Source organism: Phaethon aethereus, assembly GCF_964289735.1.
Source record: "Phaethon aethereus genome assembly, chromosome: 25".
Classification (NCBI taxonomy): domain Eukaryota; kingdom Metazoa; phylum Chordata; class Aves; order Phaethontiformes; family Phaethontidae; genus Phaethon; species Phaethon aethereus.
The window spans coordinates 1,511,675-1,531,288 of record NC_138601.1 but is presented as its reverse complement, the minus strand read 5'-3'; the positions used below and the strand labels follow the sequence as shown (position 1 = coordinate 1,531,288).

The 19,614-nt window shown below is 57.5% G+C and overlaps 4 protein-coding genes across 4 annotated transcripts; 2 read left to right on the top strand and 2 right to left on the bottom strand.

Moving 5' to 3' along the window:
- Positions 1-3,435: 3,435 nt before the first annotated feature.
- LOC309413491 (feather keratin 1-like) lies at positions 3,436-3,756 on the bottom strand (the record flags this gene model as incomplete). The annotated part of the gene is made up of 1 exon (XM_082010635.1): positions 3,436-3,756. The coding sequence occupies one exon, from the start codon at positions 3,754-3,756 to the stop codon at positions 3,442-3,444; it is 315 nt and encodes a 104-aa protein (XP_081866761.1). The 3' UTR covers positions 3,436-3,441.
- Positions 3,757-7,913: 4,157 nt separating this feature from the next.
- Positions 7,914-8,929, top strand: LOC309413337 (feather keratin 1-like; the record flags this gene model as incomplete). Its single annotated transcript, XM_082010458.1, has 1 exon — positions 7,914-8,929. The coding sequence occupies exon 1, from the start codon at positions 8,615-8,617 to the stop codon at positions 8,927-8,929; it is 315 nt and encodes a 104-aa protein (XP_081866584.1). The 5' UTR covers positions 7,914-8,614.
- Positions 8,930-12,489: 3,560 nt separating this feature from the next.
- On the bottom strand, positions 12,490-12,868 carry LOC309413587 (feather keratin 1-like). Its single transcript, XM_082010765.1, has one exon. The coding sequence runs from the start codon at positions 12,808-12,810 to the stop codon at positions 12,496-12,498; it is 315 nt and encodes a 104-aa protein (XP_081866891.1). The 5' UTR covers positions 12,811-12,868; the 3' UTR covers positions 12,490-12,495.
- A 4,309-nt stretch (positions 12,869-17,177) lies between these two features.
- On the top strand, positions 17,178-18,097 carry LOC309413523 (feather keratin 1-like). The gene has a single exon (XM_082010678.1). It carries the CDS (start codon positions 17,675-17,677, stop codon positions 17,987-17,989), a length of 315 nt encoding a protein of 104 aa, XP_081866804.1. The 5' UTR covers positions 17,178-17,674; the 3' UTR covers positions 17,990-18,097.
- Positions 18,098-19,614: the final 1,517 nt, after the last annotated feature.

Genomic DNA, 19,614 nt, shown 5'->3' with positions numbered 1-19,614 from the left:
GAGGCCAGCCTGGGCTCTCCAAAAGCACGGCCCATGCCTGCCTTTCCCATTTCCAGCTCTCTCCTTTCCCTCCCGTGCCCTTGTTCTCTTGTGCTCCCCTGGGTGGGTAGCCCCACAAAGCCAGCCTAGGGAGGACTTGCCGGCCCTGCTCCGTCTGTGGGGCAGGCACATGGACACCTGGCGCAATATCAGCCCCAGCCATGGCGTGCAGATTCCTGTCTGCCCCTGCTGCTCCCTGCACTGGGACCGCCACTCGGGCTGACCTCTTTTCCCTCTTTTGACTCATTAAAGTTCTGATGCACCCCAGCCCGTGCCTTTGTCTCATCCCTTCCCCTGCAGACGCTCTCCCACGATACGCAGGGGAAGAGGGGTGTTGCTCAGCGGTGGTTCTGGGAGGGGGTTGTTGGAGATGGCTTTGCAGGGACTGTTAACACGGGCTTGCTTTGCCTATTCTTAGTCATGCATTGGGTGACCCTCTGCTTTCTACACCTCTCTGCCTCTTCTGGGCCTGGATAGAATGACCCGATGCTGGTCAATGACCACAGATAGCTCCTCCAGAGGTGATTCGAGGTCTCCCGCCAAAGCATTCTCTTCTCCATGCTCAACACGCCCTGCATCCACAACCCCTCCTCCCCAACCAAGTGCTCCAGCCTTCTCAGCACCCTGCCCACCCACGGCTGGACTCACACCGCTTGATCAAGGTCTTTCTTGCATTACAGCCCAAAACTTGACACAGCATGCCAGATGCCGTCAGGCAAGCACTGAGCAGACTGGGATCGTCCCTCCCATTGATCTCCTGGGTACGCTCTCGCTCGTACAGTCCAGGTTGTTGATGACAGTCCTTGCTGTCCAGGAACAGTGCTGGGAGTTGCACCTGTTTTGATGCGGTTACCGCAAGCACCGTTTCCTGGCCCTGCTTTTGGGCTGCAACTTCTCAGCGGTTGAAGGATGTGTGGGGACACAGGGCTGGTTCCTACCAAGCCAGCTTCCGATCAGGACTCTGAGTGGCCACGTATCATTGTGCCCATCTCTGTCCTGCAGCACTTCACTAGCTCCCCTCTGTCGGCTGCAAGTCTCTCCGCAGCCTTTGCTGCTGGTCTACGCACTGCTTTGGAGAGCTCTTGGACAGCCCTGAGACACTCAGTCTGCAGACGCTGCCTCTCTTCCTTCCCCGAGTCTCTCCCTGCCCTTCCGCCCTCCAGAAACATTCCCACGAAACCCTAGGCACAGACAGGGAAGGAGCAGGTCAAGGAGGACATGCACTGCCCATGAGCCTGTGTGGTGTATTGACCCCAGCCAGAACTAAGCACCCACTGGCCCTTCTCCCTCGCCGTGCTTTCCCGGTGGGATGGGGGCAGAACTGGAAGAGCAAGAGTGTGAAATACCCATGGGTCAACATCAGGGCTGCCGAAGAGGGGAAAGGGCAAAAGAGAAAAAAACAAGTGATGCAAAGGCAATCACGCACTATTTAGTGCAGCACTCTGGCTGCACCCAAGGCGTTAGAGTCAACGGCTCAAGGTCCAAGTGGGGGATACCAGTGATGACTGGTGTCCCTCAGGGGTCCGTACTGGCACCAATACTGTTGCATATCCTCCTCAGTGACATACATCGTGGGATTGAGTGCATCCCCAGCAAGTTTGTGCGTGACGCCACGCTGAGGGGCGTAACTGATACGCTTGATGGAAGGGATGCTGTCCGGAGGGATCTTGACAGGCTTGAAGAATGGACCCATGTGAAACTCTCATAAGAAGGCAGTTAAACAAGGTCACGTGCAAGGGCCTGCACCTGGGCTGGGGCAAAATAAATGCAGACTGCAGGATAAACGGTTGAGAGCAGCCCTGCAGAGAAGGACTTGGGGATACTGGAGGTTGAAAGATTGGACATGAGCCAGCAGCGTGCACTTGCAGCCCAGAAAGCCAGTCGTGCCTGGGCTGCATCAAAAGGAAGCATGGCCAGCAGGTCGAGGGAGGTGATTCTTTGCTTCTGGTCCGCTCTTGTTAGACCCCACCTGGAGCACTGCGTCCAGTCTGAGGTCCCCAGTACAAAAAAGACATGGACCTCTTAGAGCAGCTCCAGAGAAGAGCTACAGAAACAAGCAGAGGGCTGCATCAGCCCTCCTAGGTAGAAAGGCTGAAGAAGCTGGCGTTGTTCAGCCTGGAGAAGGGAAGGCTCTGTCGGGGGAGACCTTACTGCAGCCTTTCAATATCTAAAGGGGACTTATAAGTCGGAAGCCGGAGAGAGATTTTTATCAAGACCTGTAGTGATAGGACAAGGAGCAACAGTTTTAAACCGAAACAGGGTAGATTTAAACTAGATATTAGGAAGGCATTTTTTACAACAAGGGTAGCGTATCACTGGAAGAGGTTGCCCAGAGACTGATGGGACGTCCCATCGTTGCAAGTGTTCCAGGTCAGGTTTGACAGAACTTTGAGTAACGTGATGTAGCAACGGAGATCCCTGCCCATTGCAGGCAGACTGGACTGGATGATCTTTAAGGGTCTCTTCCAACCAAAACCATTCTATGACTCTATCATAATACGGCTCTATGAGAAGGCAGACCACCGCACTGTGTTCCACGGGCTTCTCCTTCTCTTCAGACCAAAAGTTCCCCAACAAGAGCGACCCTTGGACAATACTTAGTTACGATGGGTTCTCCTGGCCTCTCCTGGAAAGCTAGTGCCCCTGTCTTGTCGATACCACATTCCTTCGTGATTACTTGCATCACAGTGTTGAGCGTACTGAGGAGCATGAAGAGGTGTGCACAACAAAGCGGACGGTAGCCACTGAACAATGTAGGGTAATTCCATCCAGACCCGAAGAGGCAGACAAATCTAGAAACGAGAAGATCACCCGATGCAACACTAAGCATACTCAATGTAAGCCCCTGTTGACAATCAGTGCAAAACCATCCCCAAAAACCCCCTCCCAGAACCACCACTGAGCAACAAGCCTCTGACTGAGCATCTTGGGACAGCATCTGCAAGGGAAAAGATGACACAGAGGCAGGGTCTGGGATGCAACAGAACTTTAATGAGTCAAAAGAGGGAAATGAGGTCAGCCCGAGTGGCGGTCCCAGCGCAGGGAGCAGCAGGGGCAGACAGGAATCTGCACGCCATGGCTGTGGCTGATATTCCGCCAGGTGTCCATGTGCCTGCCCTACAGAGGGAGCAGGGCCGGCAGGTCCTCCCTAGGCTGGCTTTGTGGGGCTCCCCACCCAGGGGAGCACAAGAGAACAAGGGCACGGGAGGGAAAGGAGAGAGCTGGAAATGGGAAAGGCAGGCATGGGCCGTTCTTTTGGAGAGCCCAGGCTGGCCCCGTCCTTTTGCAAGGGGTGTTGGCGTTGCTCAGCTCCTCTGGACGCAGCAAGCCGATGATGCGTCCCCAGTCCGGCACCATGCTGTGGGTCCCTGGCGGCCTTCCCCAGCTCCACGGCCAGCAGCTTTAGCAGGGGAGGCACCTCCTGCCGCAGTAGCGGCTGCCGAAGCCGGAGAGGCCAAAGCCCCCGGAGGAGATGGGCACTCCCTCAGAGCTGAGGATGCTGCCAACGGCAGCGGAGGTGGAGGATCCCACGGCGGTGCTCTGCGGGAAGGAGCTGAGGATGGGGCCGGGCAGGGTCACCACCACGGGGGAGGGCTGGATGACGACGGTGGAGTCCTGGCACTGCCTGACACAGGGCTCGTTGCAGCTGTTGGCCAGCGGGGTCGGGCCGCAGGGCTGGCAGGGCTGGCAGGGCAGGCACGGGCTGTAGCAGGACATGTCTCGGGGCTGGAGGTGCACCTGGGAGAGAGGGCAGGGGAAAGCAGAGCATGAGGAGTGCATAAGGAGCGGTCTGTCACCCCAACACAAGGGAGAAAAGCCACGAGCTAGAGAAGCGAGATGGAGGATACTTAGGGCGGCCCACGGGCTTCTCTTTCCCTTCAGCCCAGAAGAACCCTATCAATAGCAACCACAGCCAGGGAGATCCCTGCCTAGCCCATAGCTCAGGAGACACCTCAGCCAAGGCCCAACTTCTCTCCAAGCCACGCCATCTACCCCTTCCTTCTGACATTACAAGCAGCCCTTGAGCCCGCACAGGACAAAAAGGCAAGTTTGTGCTGAGAAATCCTGGAGGAGGACGAGGCGAAGCACAAGGAGGGAGAGGAGAAAGGGCTTCAGGCTCACCTTGTTCCCAAGGAGATGGAGGCGAGAGGAGTGGATGAGAGAGTGAGGAGAAGGGCCCGCTTTTATACTGCTGCTGCACCGCCCCAGGCCCACAGTCGCTGCACACCGGCAGCAATTTTCCAACAGACTCACCTCCAAAGCAAAATATCTGACCTAATGGCACGGGTCGTGTTTTGGTTTCCGTCAGCGCTGCCATTTCATTTCCTCGTTTCTGACATGACCATTAGGCCTCAGAGCCTCCTTTCAAGTATCGAGATGAAAGGCCCAAGCATTTCCCCGGTAGGAACACATCAGTACAGGCAGAAGATGTGCTCCAAGTGCTGGAGGGGTCTGTGCAGCTGCGGGGCATGGGTCTGGGGAAATCTGATGGGGTTGTTTTCCCCTCCCTTTGCAGGAAGGTGCACATAACCTCCTAACACTGCAGTCCTCTCCTGCTTGTGTCTCTTTGGTAAAGCCGCCCCCTCTCATAGCAGTCTCCGGGGGTCCCCAGCCAGTGCAATCAGCAGCCTTGTGGCAGGAGAATGTTGCCCTCCCGAACCCTGTGATTCCTCAACAAGCCCTGTGGAGTCGGGTCCCTCCTCACTACCAGAGGGGTGTGTTGAGGCTCGCGGCAGCACCGTGTTCCTCCCATTCTCATCACACCACCATGCACTTTGGTCGCACGCTTTGGACCGCGAGCAGCAGGTGACACATTTCCAGAACATGCTGACTGTCCTGAGAGCCCCCTGAGATGTGGGAGTGCCGGCAAGAAGGTCATGCCTAGGGCAACGGCTGTTGGGGCTGCCTGGAGCTGTGTACTGGGGTACAGCCCAGTGCTCAGAGACGGTTTTCCGGGGCAGGGCTGGAGCTGCCCTGGCCGCAGGGCAATTCACCCTTCGTGGGACACAGGCCTGCACACAGCACGCACTCCCAGCTTGGCCTCACGCCAAAAGGCTGACACACGGCCAATCCAAAATTAGAGTGTGACTCGCCGTGGGTAGGGAGAGTCTATCCCAGGAAGCTTGCTACTGAGGGCATTCCCTTGCCCTCCTGGGACGCGTCCCAGCTGCCTCCCTGTCTGCAGGGCAGGGAAGTGCATCACCTCCTCCATGTAGTCTGAGAGCTGGTTTTGTACCCAGGGCCCTGCTGAGCACATCCCCTCCCTGAGCATCCTCCGGCACGTGGCAATGCAGGGTCCTGCCAGCCTTCCCTCCTCGCGGAGCTGGGGGAAGTTTCCTTGCCTCCCCAATGGTGCTGGGCTGTACTCCAAGCTGCAGCGGCTTCTGGCGTGTGGGAAAGGAGGTGCGCTTATGCCCCAGTGCCCGGGAGAAGACGTATCACATGGGACCCAGGGATGAGTTCCCGCCAGAGCAGGGAGATGTTTTCTGCGACCCTTTCTTTCCCTCTTTCCCTGAGAATTCAGGAGAGCTCCTCACCGCAGACGGGGCTCTTTGGCCAGGAAGATGAGGCCTGTGCGTCCATTCCCTTCCACCCTCAAAGTATCTGCTTGTTCTCCTGCGTATTGCCTGGACCTTTCTTGCTCTTGGACCACGAGATGCCTGAGGCGCTGCCAGCTTTTCTGAGCTCCTTGGCCCTTCTCAGCTGCTTCCATGGCATCCTACCTACCAGCTGCCTGAACAGGCGGAAGTCAGCGTGCCTGAAGTCCAGTGACTGTACTCTGCTACTCGCTTTCCTCCCTGCCGTCAGGGCTTCAACACAAAGTTTCTCAGGTGTGATAGCCACGGCTTCCCTTGACTCCAATGTTCCCAACACAGTTCTTCCCTCTCAGGGCCAGCTGTGCAGCACCCGTTTTTACCCATGACAGATTCGCAGGATCCTTGAGGTTGGAAGGGACCTCTGGAGACCGTCTAGCCCAACGCCCCTGCTCAAAGCACGGTCAGCCTTTGGAGGATGCTCAGGGACAAGACCCGTCAAGCTCCAAAAACCTGCAAGGATCGAGAATCCACAACCTCTCTGGGCAAACACAGCCGGCGCTTCACCACTCTCACACTAACAAAGCCTTTTCTTATGTTTCCCTGGAATTTCCCGTATTTCAGTATGTGCCTGTTACCCCTTGTCCCTTCCCTGGATAGGACTCAGGACACTCTCGCTCTATGTTCTTCACTCCCTCCGATCCACTCTTTTACCCAAAGCTACGAAGCGTGCCCTGGGGCCTTCTCTCCTGCAGGGTGAACAACCCCACCTGTCGCAGCCCCTCCTGCCGCAGGGGCTCCAGGCATTGCACGGGCTCCGTGGCCTTGCTGGACTCGCACCAGTATGGCCGTGCATCTCTCATACTGAGGAGCCACGAACTGGACAGCAGTTGTGGTCTCAGCAGCGTGCAGCCAGGAAGAGGGATCACCCTCTGCCATCTGATAGCAAACCCCTTCCTAACGCAGCCCAGGATGCTGTCGGATGCCATTTCCCCAAAGGTGCGGGCTGCCTCACGATGTCCTTCAGCACCCACGGCCTCTGCTGCAAAGCTCTTTGGAAGCCCATCGGCCCCAGCCTGTAGTGGTGCGGAGGTTCTTCCTCGCCCGCTGCAGGACTCTGCATAGAGGGGTTAAACACTATTGGCCCCAGTAGAGACCCCTGCAATGCACCAGGGGTGAGTGCCTGCCAGCTGCACTTCGTGCCACGCATCACAATCCTCGGAGACCAGCAGCCATGCCAGATTTCAGTCCCTGGCACTGCCCTCTTTGCCAGCCTCTATCTTCTCTGTTGGTCTGCAAGGATGGGGAAGCAGACGGCATCAAGAGCCTTCGTTAGATGAGATGAACAACATTTGCTGCACTTCCCTCACCCACCGCAGCCAGGCACGACATCAAAGGCGGCCATGAGGTTGGTCGGGCCTGCTTTCCCCTCCATAAATCCATGCGGACCACTCACAATCACCTTCTTGTCCTTTCGTCTTGGCAAAGGATGATTTGCTCCACCACCTTTGCAGGGATCGAGGTGAGGCTGACCGGCCTGTCGTTCCCCAGCTCCTCTTTCATGCCCTTTATGAAGACAGGAGGCCCGCTGGCTTTCTCCCAGTCCTCAGAGGCATTCTGTGACTGCCAAAGGACTTTCAAAGGGCGCTGAGAGCGGCCTTGCAGGGACACCAGCCAACGCCCTTGCGGGCATGGCATCAGGTTGCCTGCACTCATGTCAGTCCAATCGGTTTGAATGTTTTCCAGACCTGATCCTCCTCTCCCGAGGATAGGTCTTTCCTGCTCCAGACTTCTCCAAGGAATGGCAGGAGCCCGATCTCTCTACAGGAAATCCTGGCAGTAAAGACCAACGTCAAGAACCTTTGGAGTACCTCCATCTTTCCCGTCAGCCCTGCCCTCCACAAAGCTGCTTCGTGCAGTGCTGCGGCTCTCTTTGACCAAGCCTCGCCACTGACCTACCCGGAAGAAGACTTTCCTGGCTGGTGCCCTGCACGTGCTTTGGCTGATTTAACGCCAGGTGAGCTTTGCCTTTTCGCACCCCAACCCTGCATACCCTGACAAGCCTGGCAAACCTTCTCCCCCTTAGCTAAGGGCATCAAGAGGAAAACAGCTGAAACCGCTTGAAACGGAGATGCAACGGCCAGTGACCATTGGAGCGAGCTGAGAGACAGGGAGGAGAGAGAAGCATGTGGCACGTCCTCAGAAAGAGAAGCCTTTGGGTGCTCTGCCGATGCGTGCGGTGCGGGGCAGAGCTGGGCCTCTTCCTGCAAAGGCAGCTGCAAACAATTGCACTTCACTGCCCCAAGCCAACATCCCCTGCCTGCACGGGACCCCTCCTGCACGTGGGGGCATATCCTCCACCTGCACGGACTAGATCTTAATCGGGACATCCTCGGGCCTCTCATCCCAGCACATGAAAGGAGCCTGCATGGCAGGCCAAGCATGTCAGAAATGAGGAAATGAAATGGCAGCGCTGACAGAAACCAAAACACGACCCGTGCCATTAGGTAGGGTATTTTGCTTTGGAGGTGAGTCTGTTGGAAAATTGCTGCCAGCGTGCAGTGACTGTGGGCCTGGGGCGGTGCAGCAGGAGTATAAAAGCGGGGCCTTCTCCTCACTCTCTCATCCACTCCTCTCGCCTCCATCTCCTTGGGAACAAGGTGAGCCTGAAGGCATTTTTCCTCCTGCTCCTTTTGGACTTCCCAGACCATACCTGCCCCTTTGTCCATGCTCCTGGAACTGCTTGTTGTGAGAGCGGGAAGGGAGTAGAAGGTGTGGCATGGGGAGAGGCTGGGTCTTAGCTGATATGAGTCCTGAGCTATGGGCTAGGTAAAGGTCTGCCCTGGGCTTGGTAACTCTTGGAGGGGATCATCTGGGCTAAAGGAAAGAGAAGCCCGTGGGCCTCCCTCCACAGCCTCCATCTCTCTTCTCCAGCTTCTGCCTTTCTCCCTCATGGTGGGCCTACAGGCTTCTCCTCGTACACCCCTCATGCTCTGCTTTCCCCTGCTCTCTTCCCGCAGGTGCACCTCCAGCCCCGAGACATGTCCTGCTACAGCCCGTGCCTGCCCTGCCAGCCCTGCCAGCCCTGCGGCCCGACCCCGCTGGCCAACAGCTGCAATGAGCCCTGTGTCAGGCAGTGCCAGGACTCCACCGTCGTCATCCAGCCCTCCCCCGTGGTGGTGACCCTGCCCGGCCCCATCCTCAGCTCCTTCCCGCAGAGCACCGCCGTGGGATCCTCCACCTCCGCTGCCGTTGGCAGCATCCTCAGCTCTGAGGGAGTGCCCATCTCCTCCGGGGGCTTTGGCCTCTCCGGCTTCGGCAGCCGCTACTGCGGCAGGAGGTGCCTCCCCTGTTAAAGCTGCTGGCCGTGGAGCTGGGGAAGGCCGCCAGGGACCCACAGCATGGTATCGGACTGGGGACGCATCATCGGCTTGCTGCGTCCAGAGGAGCTGAGCAACGCCAACACCCCTTGCAAAAGGACGAGGCCAGCCTGGGCTCTCCAAAAGCACGGCCCATGCCTGCCTTTCCCATTTCCAGCTCTCTCCTTTCCCTCCCGTGCCCTTGTTCTCTTGTGCTCCCCTGGGTGGGTAGCCCCACAAAGCCAGCCTAGGGAGGACTTGCCGGCCCTGCTCCGTCTGTGGGGCAGGCACATGGACACCTGGCGCAATATCAGCCCCAGCCATGGCGTGCAGATTCCTGTCTGCCCCTGCTGCTCCCTGCACTGGGACCGCCACTCGGGCTGACCTCTTTTCCCTCTTTTGACTCATTAAAGTTCTGATGCACCCCAGCCCGTGCCTTTGTCTCATCCCTTCCCCTGCAGACGCTCTCCCACGATACGCAGGGGAAGAGGGGTGTTGCTCAGCGGTGGTTCTGGGAGGGGGTTGTTGGAGATGGCTTTGCAGGGACTGTTAACACGGGCTTGCTTTGCCTATTCTTAGTCATGCATTGGGTGACCCTCTGCTTTCTACACCTCTCTGCCTCTTCTGGGCCTGGATAGAATGACCCGATGCTGGTCAATGACCACAGATAGCTCCTCCAGAGGTGATTCGAGGTCTCCCGCCAAAGCATTCTCTTCTCCATGCTCAACACGCCCTGCATCCACAACCCCTCCTCCCCAACCAAGTGCTCCAGCCTTCTCAGCACCCTGCCCACCCACGGCTGGACTCACACCGCTTGATCAAGGTCTTTCTTGCATTACAGCCCAAAACTTGACACAGCATGCCAGATGCCGTCAGGCAAGCACTGAGCAGACTGGGATCGTCCCTCCCATTGATCTCCTGGGTACGCTCTCGCTCGTACAGTCCAGGTTGTTGATGACAGTCCTTGCTGTCCAGGAACAGTGCTGGGAGTTGCACCTGTTTTGATGCGGTTACCGCAAGCACCGTTTCCTGGCCCTGCTTTTGGGCTGCAACTTCTCAGCGGTTGAAGGATGTGTGGGGACACAGGGCTGGTTCCTACCAAGCCAGCTTCCGATCAGGACTCTGAGTGGCCACGTATCATTGTGCCCATCTCTGTCCTGCAGCACTTCACTAGCTCCCCTCTGTCGGCTGCAAGTCTCTCCGCAGCCTTTGCTGCTGGTCTACGCACTGCTTTGGAGAGCTCTTGGACAGCCCTGAGACACTCAGTCTGCAGACGCTGCCTCTCTTCCTTCCCCGAGTCTCTCCCTGCCCTTCCGCCCTCCAGAAACATTCCCACGAAACCCTAGGCACAGACAGGGAAGGAGCAGGTCAAGGAGGACATGCACTGCCCATGAGCCTGTGTGGTGTATTGACCCCAGCCAGAACTAAGCACCCACTGGCCCTTCTCCCTCGCCGTGCTTTCCCGGTGGGATGGGGGCAGAACTGGAAGAGCAAGAGTGTGAAATACCCATGGGTCAACATCAGGGCTGCCGAAGAGGGGAAAGGGCAAAAGAGAAAAAAACAAGTGATGCAAAGGCAATCACGCACTATTTAGTGCAGCACTCTGGCTGCACCCAAGGCGTTAGAGTCAACGGCTCAAGGTCCAAGTGGGGGATACCAGTGATGACTGGTGTCCCTCAGGGGTCCGTACTGGCACCAATACTGTTGCATATCCTCCTCAGTGACATACATCGTGGGATTGAGTGCATCCCCAGCAAGTTTGTGCGTGACGCCACGCTGAGGGGCGTAACTGATACGCTTGATGGAAGGGATGCTGTCCGGAGGGATCTTGACAGGCTTGAAGAATGGACCCATGTGAAACTCTCATAAGAAGGCAGTTAAACAAGGTCACGTGCAAGGGCCTGCACCTGGGCTGGGGCAAAATAAATGCAGACTGCAGGATAAACGGTTGAGAGCAGCCCTGCAGAGAAGGACTTGGGGATACTGGAGGTTGAAAGATTGGACATGAGCCAGCAGCGTGCACTTGCAGCCCAGAAAGCCAGTCGTGCCTGGGCTGCATCAAAAGGAAGCATGGCCAGCAGGTCGAGGGAGGTGATTCTTTGCTTCTGGTCCGCTCTTGTTAGACCCCACCTGGAGCACTGCGTCCAGTCTGAGGTCCCCAGTACAAAAAAGACATGGACCTCTTAGAGCAGCTCCAGAGAAGAGCTACAGAAACAAGCAGAGGGCTGCATCAGCCCTCCTAGGTAGAAAGGCTGAAGAAGCTGGCGTTGTTCAGCCTGGAGAAGGGAAGGCTCTGTCGGGGGAGACCTTACTGCAGCCTTTCAATATCTAAAGGGGACTTATAAGTCGGAAGCCGGAGAGAGATTTTTATCAAGACCTGTAGTGATAGGACAAGGAGCAACAGTTTTAAACCGAAACAGGGTAGATTTAAACTAGATATTAGGAAGGCATTTTTTACAACAAGGGTAGCGTATCACTGGAAGAGGTTGCCCAGAGACTGATGGGACGTCCCATCGTTGCAAGTGTTCCAGGTCAGGTTTGACAGAACTTTGAGTAACGTGATGTAGCAACGGAGATCCCTGCCCATTGCAGGCAGACTGGACTGGATGATCTTTAAGGGTCTCTTCCAACCAAAACCATTCTATGACTCTATCATAATACGGCTCTATGAGAAGGCAGACCACCGCACTGTGTTCCACGGGCTTCTCCTTCTCTTCAGACCAAAAGTTCCCCAACAAGAGCGACCCTTGGACAATACTTAGTTACGATGGGTTCTCCTGGCCTCTCCTGGAAAGCTAGTGCCCCTGTCTTGTCGATACCACATTCCTTCGTGATTACTTGCATCACAGTGTTGAGCGTACTGAGGAGCATGAAGAGGTGTGCACAACAAAGCGGACGGTAGCCACTGAACAATGTAGGGTAATTCCATCCAGACCCGAAGAGGCAGACAAATCTAGAAACGAGAAGATCACCCGATGCAACACTAAGCATACTCAATGTAAGCCCCTGTTGACAATCAGTGCAAAACCATCCCCAAAAACCCCCTCCCAGAACCACCACTGAGCAACAAGCCTCTGACTGAGCATCTTGGGACAGCATCTGCAAGGGAAAAGATGACACAGAGGCAGGGTCTGGGATGCAACAGAACTTTAATGAGTCAAAAGAGGGAAATGAGGTCAGCCCGAGTGGCGGTCCCAGCGCAGGGAGCAGCAGGGGCAGACAGGAATCTGCACGCCATGGCTGTGGCTGATATTCCACCAGGTGTCCATGTGCCTGCCCTACAGAGGGAGCAGGGCCGGCAGGTCCTCCCTAGGCTGGCTTTGTGGGGCTCCCCACCCAGGGGAGCACAAGAGAACAAGGGCACGGGAGGGAAAGGAGAGAGCTGGAAATGGGAAAGGCAGGCATGGGCCGTTCTTTTGGAGAGCCCAGGCTGGCCCCGTCCTTTTGCAAGGGGTGTTGGCGTTGCTCAGCTCCTCTGGACGCAGCAAGCCGATGATGCGTCCCCAGTCCGGCACCATGCTGTGGGTCCCTGGCGGCCTTCCCCAGCTCCACGGCCAGCAGCTTTAGCAGGGGAGGCACCTCCTGCCGCAGTAGCGGCTGCCGAAGCCGGAGAGGCCAAAGCCCCCGGAGGAGATGGGCACTCCCTCAGAGCTGAGGATGCTGCCAACGGCAGCGGAGGTGGAGGATCCCACGGCGGTGCTCTGCGGGAAGGAGCTGAGGATGGGGCCGGGCAGGGTCACCACCACGGGGGAGGGCTGGATGACGACGGTGGAGTCCTGGCACTGCCTGACACAGGGCTCGTTGCAGCTGTTGGCCAGCGGGGTCGGGCCGCAGGGCTGGCAGGGCTGGCAGGGCAGGCACGGGCTGTAGCAGGACATGTCTCGGGGCTGGAGGTGCACCTGGGAGAGAGGGCAGGGGAAAGCAGAGCATGAGGAGTGCATAAGGAGCGGTCTGTCACCCCAACACAAGGGAGAAAAGCCACGAGCTAGAGAAGCGAGATGGAGGATACTTAGGGTGGCCCACGGGCTTCTCTTTCCCTTCAGCCCAGAAGAACCCTATCAATAGCAACCACAGCCAGGGAGATCCCTGCCTAGCCCATAGCTCAGGAGACACCTCAGCCAAGGCCCAACTTCTCTCCAAGCCACGCCATCTACCCCTTCCTTCTGACATTACAAGCAGCCCTTGAGCCCGCACAGGACAAAAAGGCAAGTTTGTGCTGAGAAATCCTGGAGGAGGACGAGGCGAAGCACAAGGAGGGAGAGGAGAAAGGGCTTCAGGCTCACCTTGTTCCCAAGGAGATGGAGGCGAGAGGAGTGGATGAGAGAGTGAGGAGAAGGGCCCGCTTTTATACTGCTGCTGCACCGCCCCAGGCCCACAGTCGCTGCACACCGGCAGCAATTTTCCAACAGACTCACCTCCAAAGCAAAATATCTGACCTAATGGCACGGGTCGTGTTTTGGTTTCCGTCAGCGCTGCCATTTCATTTCCTCGTTTCTGACATGACCATTAGGCCTCAGAGCCTCCTTTCAAGTATCGAGATGAAAGGCCCAAGCATTTCCCCGGTAGGAACACATCAGTACAGGCAGAAGATGTGCTCCAAGTGCTGGAGGGGTCTGTGCAGCTGCGGGGCATGGGTCTGGGGAAATCTGATGGGGTTGTTTTCCCCTCCCTTTGCAGGAAGGTGCACATAACCTCCTAACACTGCAGTCCTCTCCTGCTTGTGTCTCTTTGGTAAAGCCGCCCCCTCTCATAGCAGTCTCCGGGGGTCCCCAGCCAGTGCAATCAGCAGCCTTGTGGCAGGAGAATGTTGCCCTCCCGAACCCTGTGATTCCTCAACAAGCCCTGTGGAGTCGGGTCCCTCCTCACTACCAGAGGGGTGTGTTGAGGCTCGCGGCAGCACCGTGTTCCTCCCATTCTCATCACACCACCATGCACTTTGGTCGCACGCTTTGGACCGCGAGCAGCAGGTGACACATTTCCAGAACATGCTGACTGTCCTGAGAGCCCCCTGAGATGTGGGAGTGCCGGCAAGAAGGTCATGCCTAGGGCAACGGCTGTTGGGGCTGCCTGGAGCTGTGTACTGGGGTACAGCTCAGTGCTCAGAGACGGTTTTCCGGGGCAGGGCTGGAGCTGCCCTGGCCGCAGGGCAATTCACCCTTCGTGGGACACAGGCCTGCACACAGCACGCACTCCCAGCTTGGCCTCACGCCAAAAGGCTGACACACGGCCAATCCAAAATTAGAGTGTGACTCGCCGTGGGTAGGGAGAGTCTATCCCAGGAAGCTTGCTACTGAGGGCATTCCCTTGCCCTCCTGGGACGCGTCCCAGCTGCCTCCCTGTCTGCAGGGCAGGGAAGTGCATCACCTCCTCCATGTAGTCTGAGAGCTGGTTTTGTACCCAGGGCCCTGCTGAGCACATCCCCTCCCTGAGCATCCTCCGGCACGTGGCAATGCAGGGTCCTGCCAGCCTTCCCTCCTCGCGGAGCTGGGGGAAGTTTCCTTGCCTCCCCAATGGTGCTGGGCTGTACTCCAAGCTGCAGCGGCTTCTGGCGTGTGGGAAAGGAGGTGCGCTTATGCCCCAGTGCCCGGGAGAAGACGTATCACATGGGACCCAGGGATGAGTTCCCGCCAGAGCAGGGAGATGTTTTCTGCGACCCTTTCTTTCCCTCTTTCCCTGAGAATTCAGGAGAGCTCCTCACCGCAGACGGGGCTCTTTGGCCAGGAAGATGAGTCCTGTGCGTCCATTCCCTTCCACCCTCAAAGTATCTGCTTGTTCTCCTGCGTATTGCCTGGACCTTTCTTGCTCTTGGACCACGAGATGCCTGAGGCGCTGCCAGCTTTTCTGAGCTCCTTGGCCCTTCTCAGCTGCTTCCATGGCATCCTACCTACCAGCTGCCTGAACAGGCGGAAGTCAGCGTGCCTGAAGTCCAGCGACTGTACTCTGCTACTCGCTTTCCTCCCTGCCGTCAGGGCTTCAACACAAAGTTTCTCAGGTGTGATAGCCACGGCTTCCCTTGACTCCAATGTTCCCAACACAGTTCTTCCCTCTCAGGGCCAGCTGTGCAGCACCCGTTTTTACCCATGACAGATTCGCAGGATCCTTGAGGTTGGAAGGGACCTCTGGAGACCGTCTAGCCCAACGCCCCTGCTCAAAGCACGGTCAGCCTTTGGAGGATGCTCAGGGACAAGACCCGTCAAGCTCCAAAAACCTGCAAGGATCGAGAATCCACAACCTCTCTGGGCAAACACAGCCGGCGCTTCACCACTCTCACACTAACAAAGCCTTTTCTTATGTTTCCCTGGAATTTCCCGTATTTCAGTATGTGCCTGTTACCCCTTGTCCCTTCCCTGGATAGGACTCAGGACACTCTCGCTCTATGTTCTTCACTCCCTCCGATCCACTCTTTTACCCAAAGCTACGAAGCGTGCCCTGGGGCCTTCTCTCCTGCAGGGTGAACAACCCCACCTGTCGCAGCCCCTCCTGCCGCAGGGGCTCCAGGCATTGCACGGGCTCCGTGGCCTTGCTGGACTCGCACCAGTATGGCCGTGCATCTCTCATACTGAGGAGCCACGAACTGGACAGCAGTTGTGGTCTCAGCAGCGTGCAGCCAGGAAGAGGGATCACCCTCTGCCATCTGATAGCAAACCCCTTCCTAACGCAGCCCAGGATGCTGTCGGATGCCATTTCCCCAAAGGTGCGGGCTGCCTCACGATGTCCTTCAGCACCCACGGCCTCTGCTGCAAAGCTCTTTGGAAGCCCATCGGCCCCAGCCTGTAGTGGTGCGGAGGTTCTTCCTCGCCCGCTGCAGGACTCTGCATAGAGGGGTTAAACACTATTGGCCCCAGTAGAGACCCCTGCAATGCACCAGGGGTGAGTGCCTGCCAGCTGCACTTCGTGCCACGCATCACAATCCTCGGAGACCAGCAGCCATGCCAGATTTCAGTCCCCGGCACTGCCCTCTTTGCCAGCCTCTATCTTCTCTGTTGGTCTGCAAGGATGGGGAAGCAGACGGCATCAAGAGCCTTCGTTAGATGAGATGAACAACATTTGCTGCACTTCCCTCACCCACCGCAGCCAGGCACGACATCAAAGGCGGCCATGAGGTTGGTCGGGCCTGCTTTCCCCTCCATAAATCCATGCGGACCACTCACAATCACCTTCTTGTCCTTTCGTCTTGGCAAAGGATGATTTGCTCCACCACCTTTGCAGGGATCGAGGTGAGGCTGACCGGCCTGTCATTCCCCAGCTCCTCTTTCATGCCCTTTATGAAGACAGGAGGCCCGCTGGCTTTCTCCCAGTCCTCAGAGGCATTCTGTGACTGCCAAAGGACTTTCAAAGGGCGCTGAGAGCGGCCTTGCAGGGACACCAGCCAACGCCCTTGCGGGCATGGCATCAGGTTGCCTGCACTCATGTCAGTCCAATCGGTTTGAATGTTTTCCAGACCTGATCCTCCTCTCCCGAGGATAGGTCTTTCCTGCTCCAGACTTCTCCAAGGAATGGCAGGAGCCCGATCTCTCTACAGGAAATCCTGGCAGTAAAGACCAACGTCAAGAACCTTTGGAGTACCTCCATCTTTCCCGTCAGCCCTGCCCTCCACAAAGCTGCTTCGTGCAGTGCTGCGGCTCTCTTTGACCAAGCCTCGCCACTGACCTACCCGGAAGAAGACTTTCCTGGCTGGTGCCCTGCACGTGCTTTGGCTGATTTAACGCCAGGTGAGCTTTGCCTTTTCGCACCCCAACCCTGCATACCCTGACAAGCCTGGCAAACCTTCTCCCCCTTAGCTAAGGGCATCAAGAGGAAAACAGCTGAAACCGCTTGAAACGGAGATGCAACGGCCAGTGACCATTGGAGCGAGAGCGAGCTGAGAGACAGGGAGGAGAGAGAAGCATGTGGCACGTCCTCAGAAAGAGAAGCCTTTGGGTGCTCTGCCGATGCGTGCGGTGCGGGGCAGAGCTGGGCCTCTTCCTGCAAAGGCAGCTGCAAACAATTGCACTTCACTGCCCCAAGCCAACATCCCCTGCCTGCACGGGACCCCTCCTGCACGTGGGGGCATATCCTCCACCTGCACGGACTAGATCTTAATCGGGACATCCTCGGGCCTCTCATCCCAGCACATGAAAGGAGCCTGCATGGCAGGCCAAGCATGTCAGAAATGAGGAAATGAAATGGCAGCGCTGACGGAAACCAAAACACGACCCGTGCCATCAGGTAGGGTATTTTGCTTTGGAGGTGAGTCTGTTGGAAAATTGCTGCCAGCGTGCAGTGACTGTGGGCCTGGGGCGGTGCAGCAGGAGTATAAAAGCGGGGCCTTCTCCTCACTCTCTCATCCACTCCTCTCGCCTCCATCTCCTTGGGAACAAGGTGAGCCTGAAGGCATTTTTCCTCCTGCTCCTTTTGGACTTCCCAGACCATACCTGCCCCTTTGTCCATGCTCCTGGAACTGCTTGTTGTGAGAGCGGGAAGGGAGTAGAAGGTGTGGCATGGGGAGAGGCTGGGTCTTAGCTGATATGAGTCCTGAGCTATGGGCTAGGTAAAGGTCTGCCCTGGGCTTGGTAACTCTTGGAGGGGATCATCTGGGCTAAAGGAAAGAGAAGCCCGTGGGCCTCCCTCCACAGCCTCCATCTCTCTTCTCCAGCTTCTGCCTTTCTCCCTCATGGTGGGCCTACAGGCTTCTCCTCGTACACCCCTCATGCTCTGCTTTCCCCTGCTCTCTTCCCGCAGGTGCACCTCCAGCCCCGAGACATGTCCTGCTACAGCCCGTGCCTGCCCTGCCAGCCCTGCCAGCCCTGCGGCCCGACCCCGCTGGCCAACAGCTGCAATGAGCCCTGTGTCAGGCAGTGCCAGGACTCCACCGTCGTCATCCAGCCCTCCCCCGTGGTGGTGACCCTGCCCGGCCCCATCCTCAGCTCCTTCCCGCAGAGCACCGCCGTGGGATCCTCCACCTCCGCTGCCGTTGGCAGCATCCTCAGCTCTGAGGGAGTGCCCATCTCCTCCGGGGGCTTTGGCCTCTCCGGCTTCGGCAGCCGCTACTGCGGCAGGAGGTGCCTCCCCTGCTAAAGCTGCTGGCCGTGGCGCTGGGGAAGGCCGCCAGGGACCCACAGCATGGTACCGGACTGGGGACGCATCATCGGCTTGCTGCGTCCAGAGGAGCTGAGCAACGCCAACACCCCTTGCAAAAGGACGAGGCCAGCCTGGGCTCTCCAAAAGCACGGCCCATGCCTGCCTTTCCCATTTCCAGCTCTCTCCTTTCCCTCCCGTGCCCTTGTTCTCTTGTGCTCCCCTGGGTGGGGAGCCCCACAAAGCCAGCCTAGGGAGGACTTGCCGGCCCTGCTCCGTCTGTGGGGCAGGCACATGGACACCTGGCGCAATATCAGCCCCAGCCATGGCGTGCAGATTCCTGTCTGCCCCTGCTGCTCCCTGCACTGGGACCGCCACTCGGGCTGACCTCTTTTCCCTCTTTTGACTCATTAAAGTTCTGATGCACCCCAGCCCGTGCCTTTGTCTCATCCCTTCCCCTGCAGACGCTCTCCCACGATACGCAGGGGAAGAGGGGTGTTGCTCAGCGGTGGTTCTGGGAGGGGGTTGTTGGAGATGGCTTTGCAGGGACTGTTAACACGGGCTTGCTTTACCTATTCTTAGTCATGCATTGGGTGACCCTCTGCTTTCTACACCTCTCTGCCTCTTCTGGGCCTGGATAGAATGACCCGATGCTGGTCAATGACCACAGATAGCTCCTCCAGAGGTGATTCGAGGTCTCCCGCCAAAGCATTCTCTTCTCCATGCTCAACACGCCCTGCGTCCACAACCCCTCCTCCCCAACCAAGTGCTCCAGCCTTCTCAGCACCCTGCCCACCCACGGCTGGACTCACACCGCTTGATCAAGGTCTTTCTTGCATTACAGCCCAAAACTTGACACAGCATGCCAGATGCCGTCAGGCAAGCACTGAGCAGACTGGGATCGTCCCTCCCATTGATCTCCTGGGTACGCTCTCGCTCATACAGTCCAGGTTGTTGATGACAGTCCTTGCTGTCCAGGAACAGTGCTGGGAGTTGCACCTGTTTTGATGCGGTTACCGCAAGCACCGTTTCCTGGCCCTGCTTTTGGGCTGCAACTTCTCAGCGGTTGAAGGATGTGTGGGGACACAGGGCTGGTTCCTACCAAGCCAGCTTCCGATCAGGACTCTGAGTGGCCACGTATCATTGTGCCCATCTCTGTCCTGCAGCACTTCACTAGCTCCCCTCTGTCGGCTGCAAGTCTCTCCGCAGCCTTTGCTGCTGGTCTACGCACTGCTTTGGAGAGCTCTTGGACAGCCCTGAGACACTCAGTCTGCAGACGCTGCCTCTCTTCCTTCCCCGAGTCTCTCCCTGCCCTTCCGCCCTCCAGAAACATTCCCACGAAACCCTAGGCACAGACAGGGAAGGAGCAGGTCAAGGAGGACATGCACTGCCCATGAGCCTGTGTGGTGTATTGACCCCAGCCAGAACTAAGCACCCACTGGCCCTTCTCCCTCGCCGTGCTTTCCCGGTGGGATGGGGGCAGAACTGGAAGAGCAAGAGTGTGAAATACCCATGGGTCAACATCAGGGCTGCCGAAGAGGGGAAAGGGCAAAAGAGAAAAAAACAAGTGATGCAAAGGCAATCACGCACTATTTAGTGCAGCACTCTGGCTGCACCCAAGGCGT

What these genes read in the sequence shown, in the direction of transcription:
- LOC309413587 (XM_082010765.1), bottom strand. Translation starts at nt 12,810, where the DNA reads ATGTCCTGCTACAGCCCGTGCCTGCCCTGCCAGCCCTGCCAGCCCTGC.
- LOC309413523 (XM_082010678.1), top strand. Translation starts at nt 17,675, where the DNA reads ATGTCCTGCTACAGCCCGTGCCTGCCCTGCCAGCCCTGCCAGCCCTGC.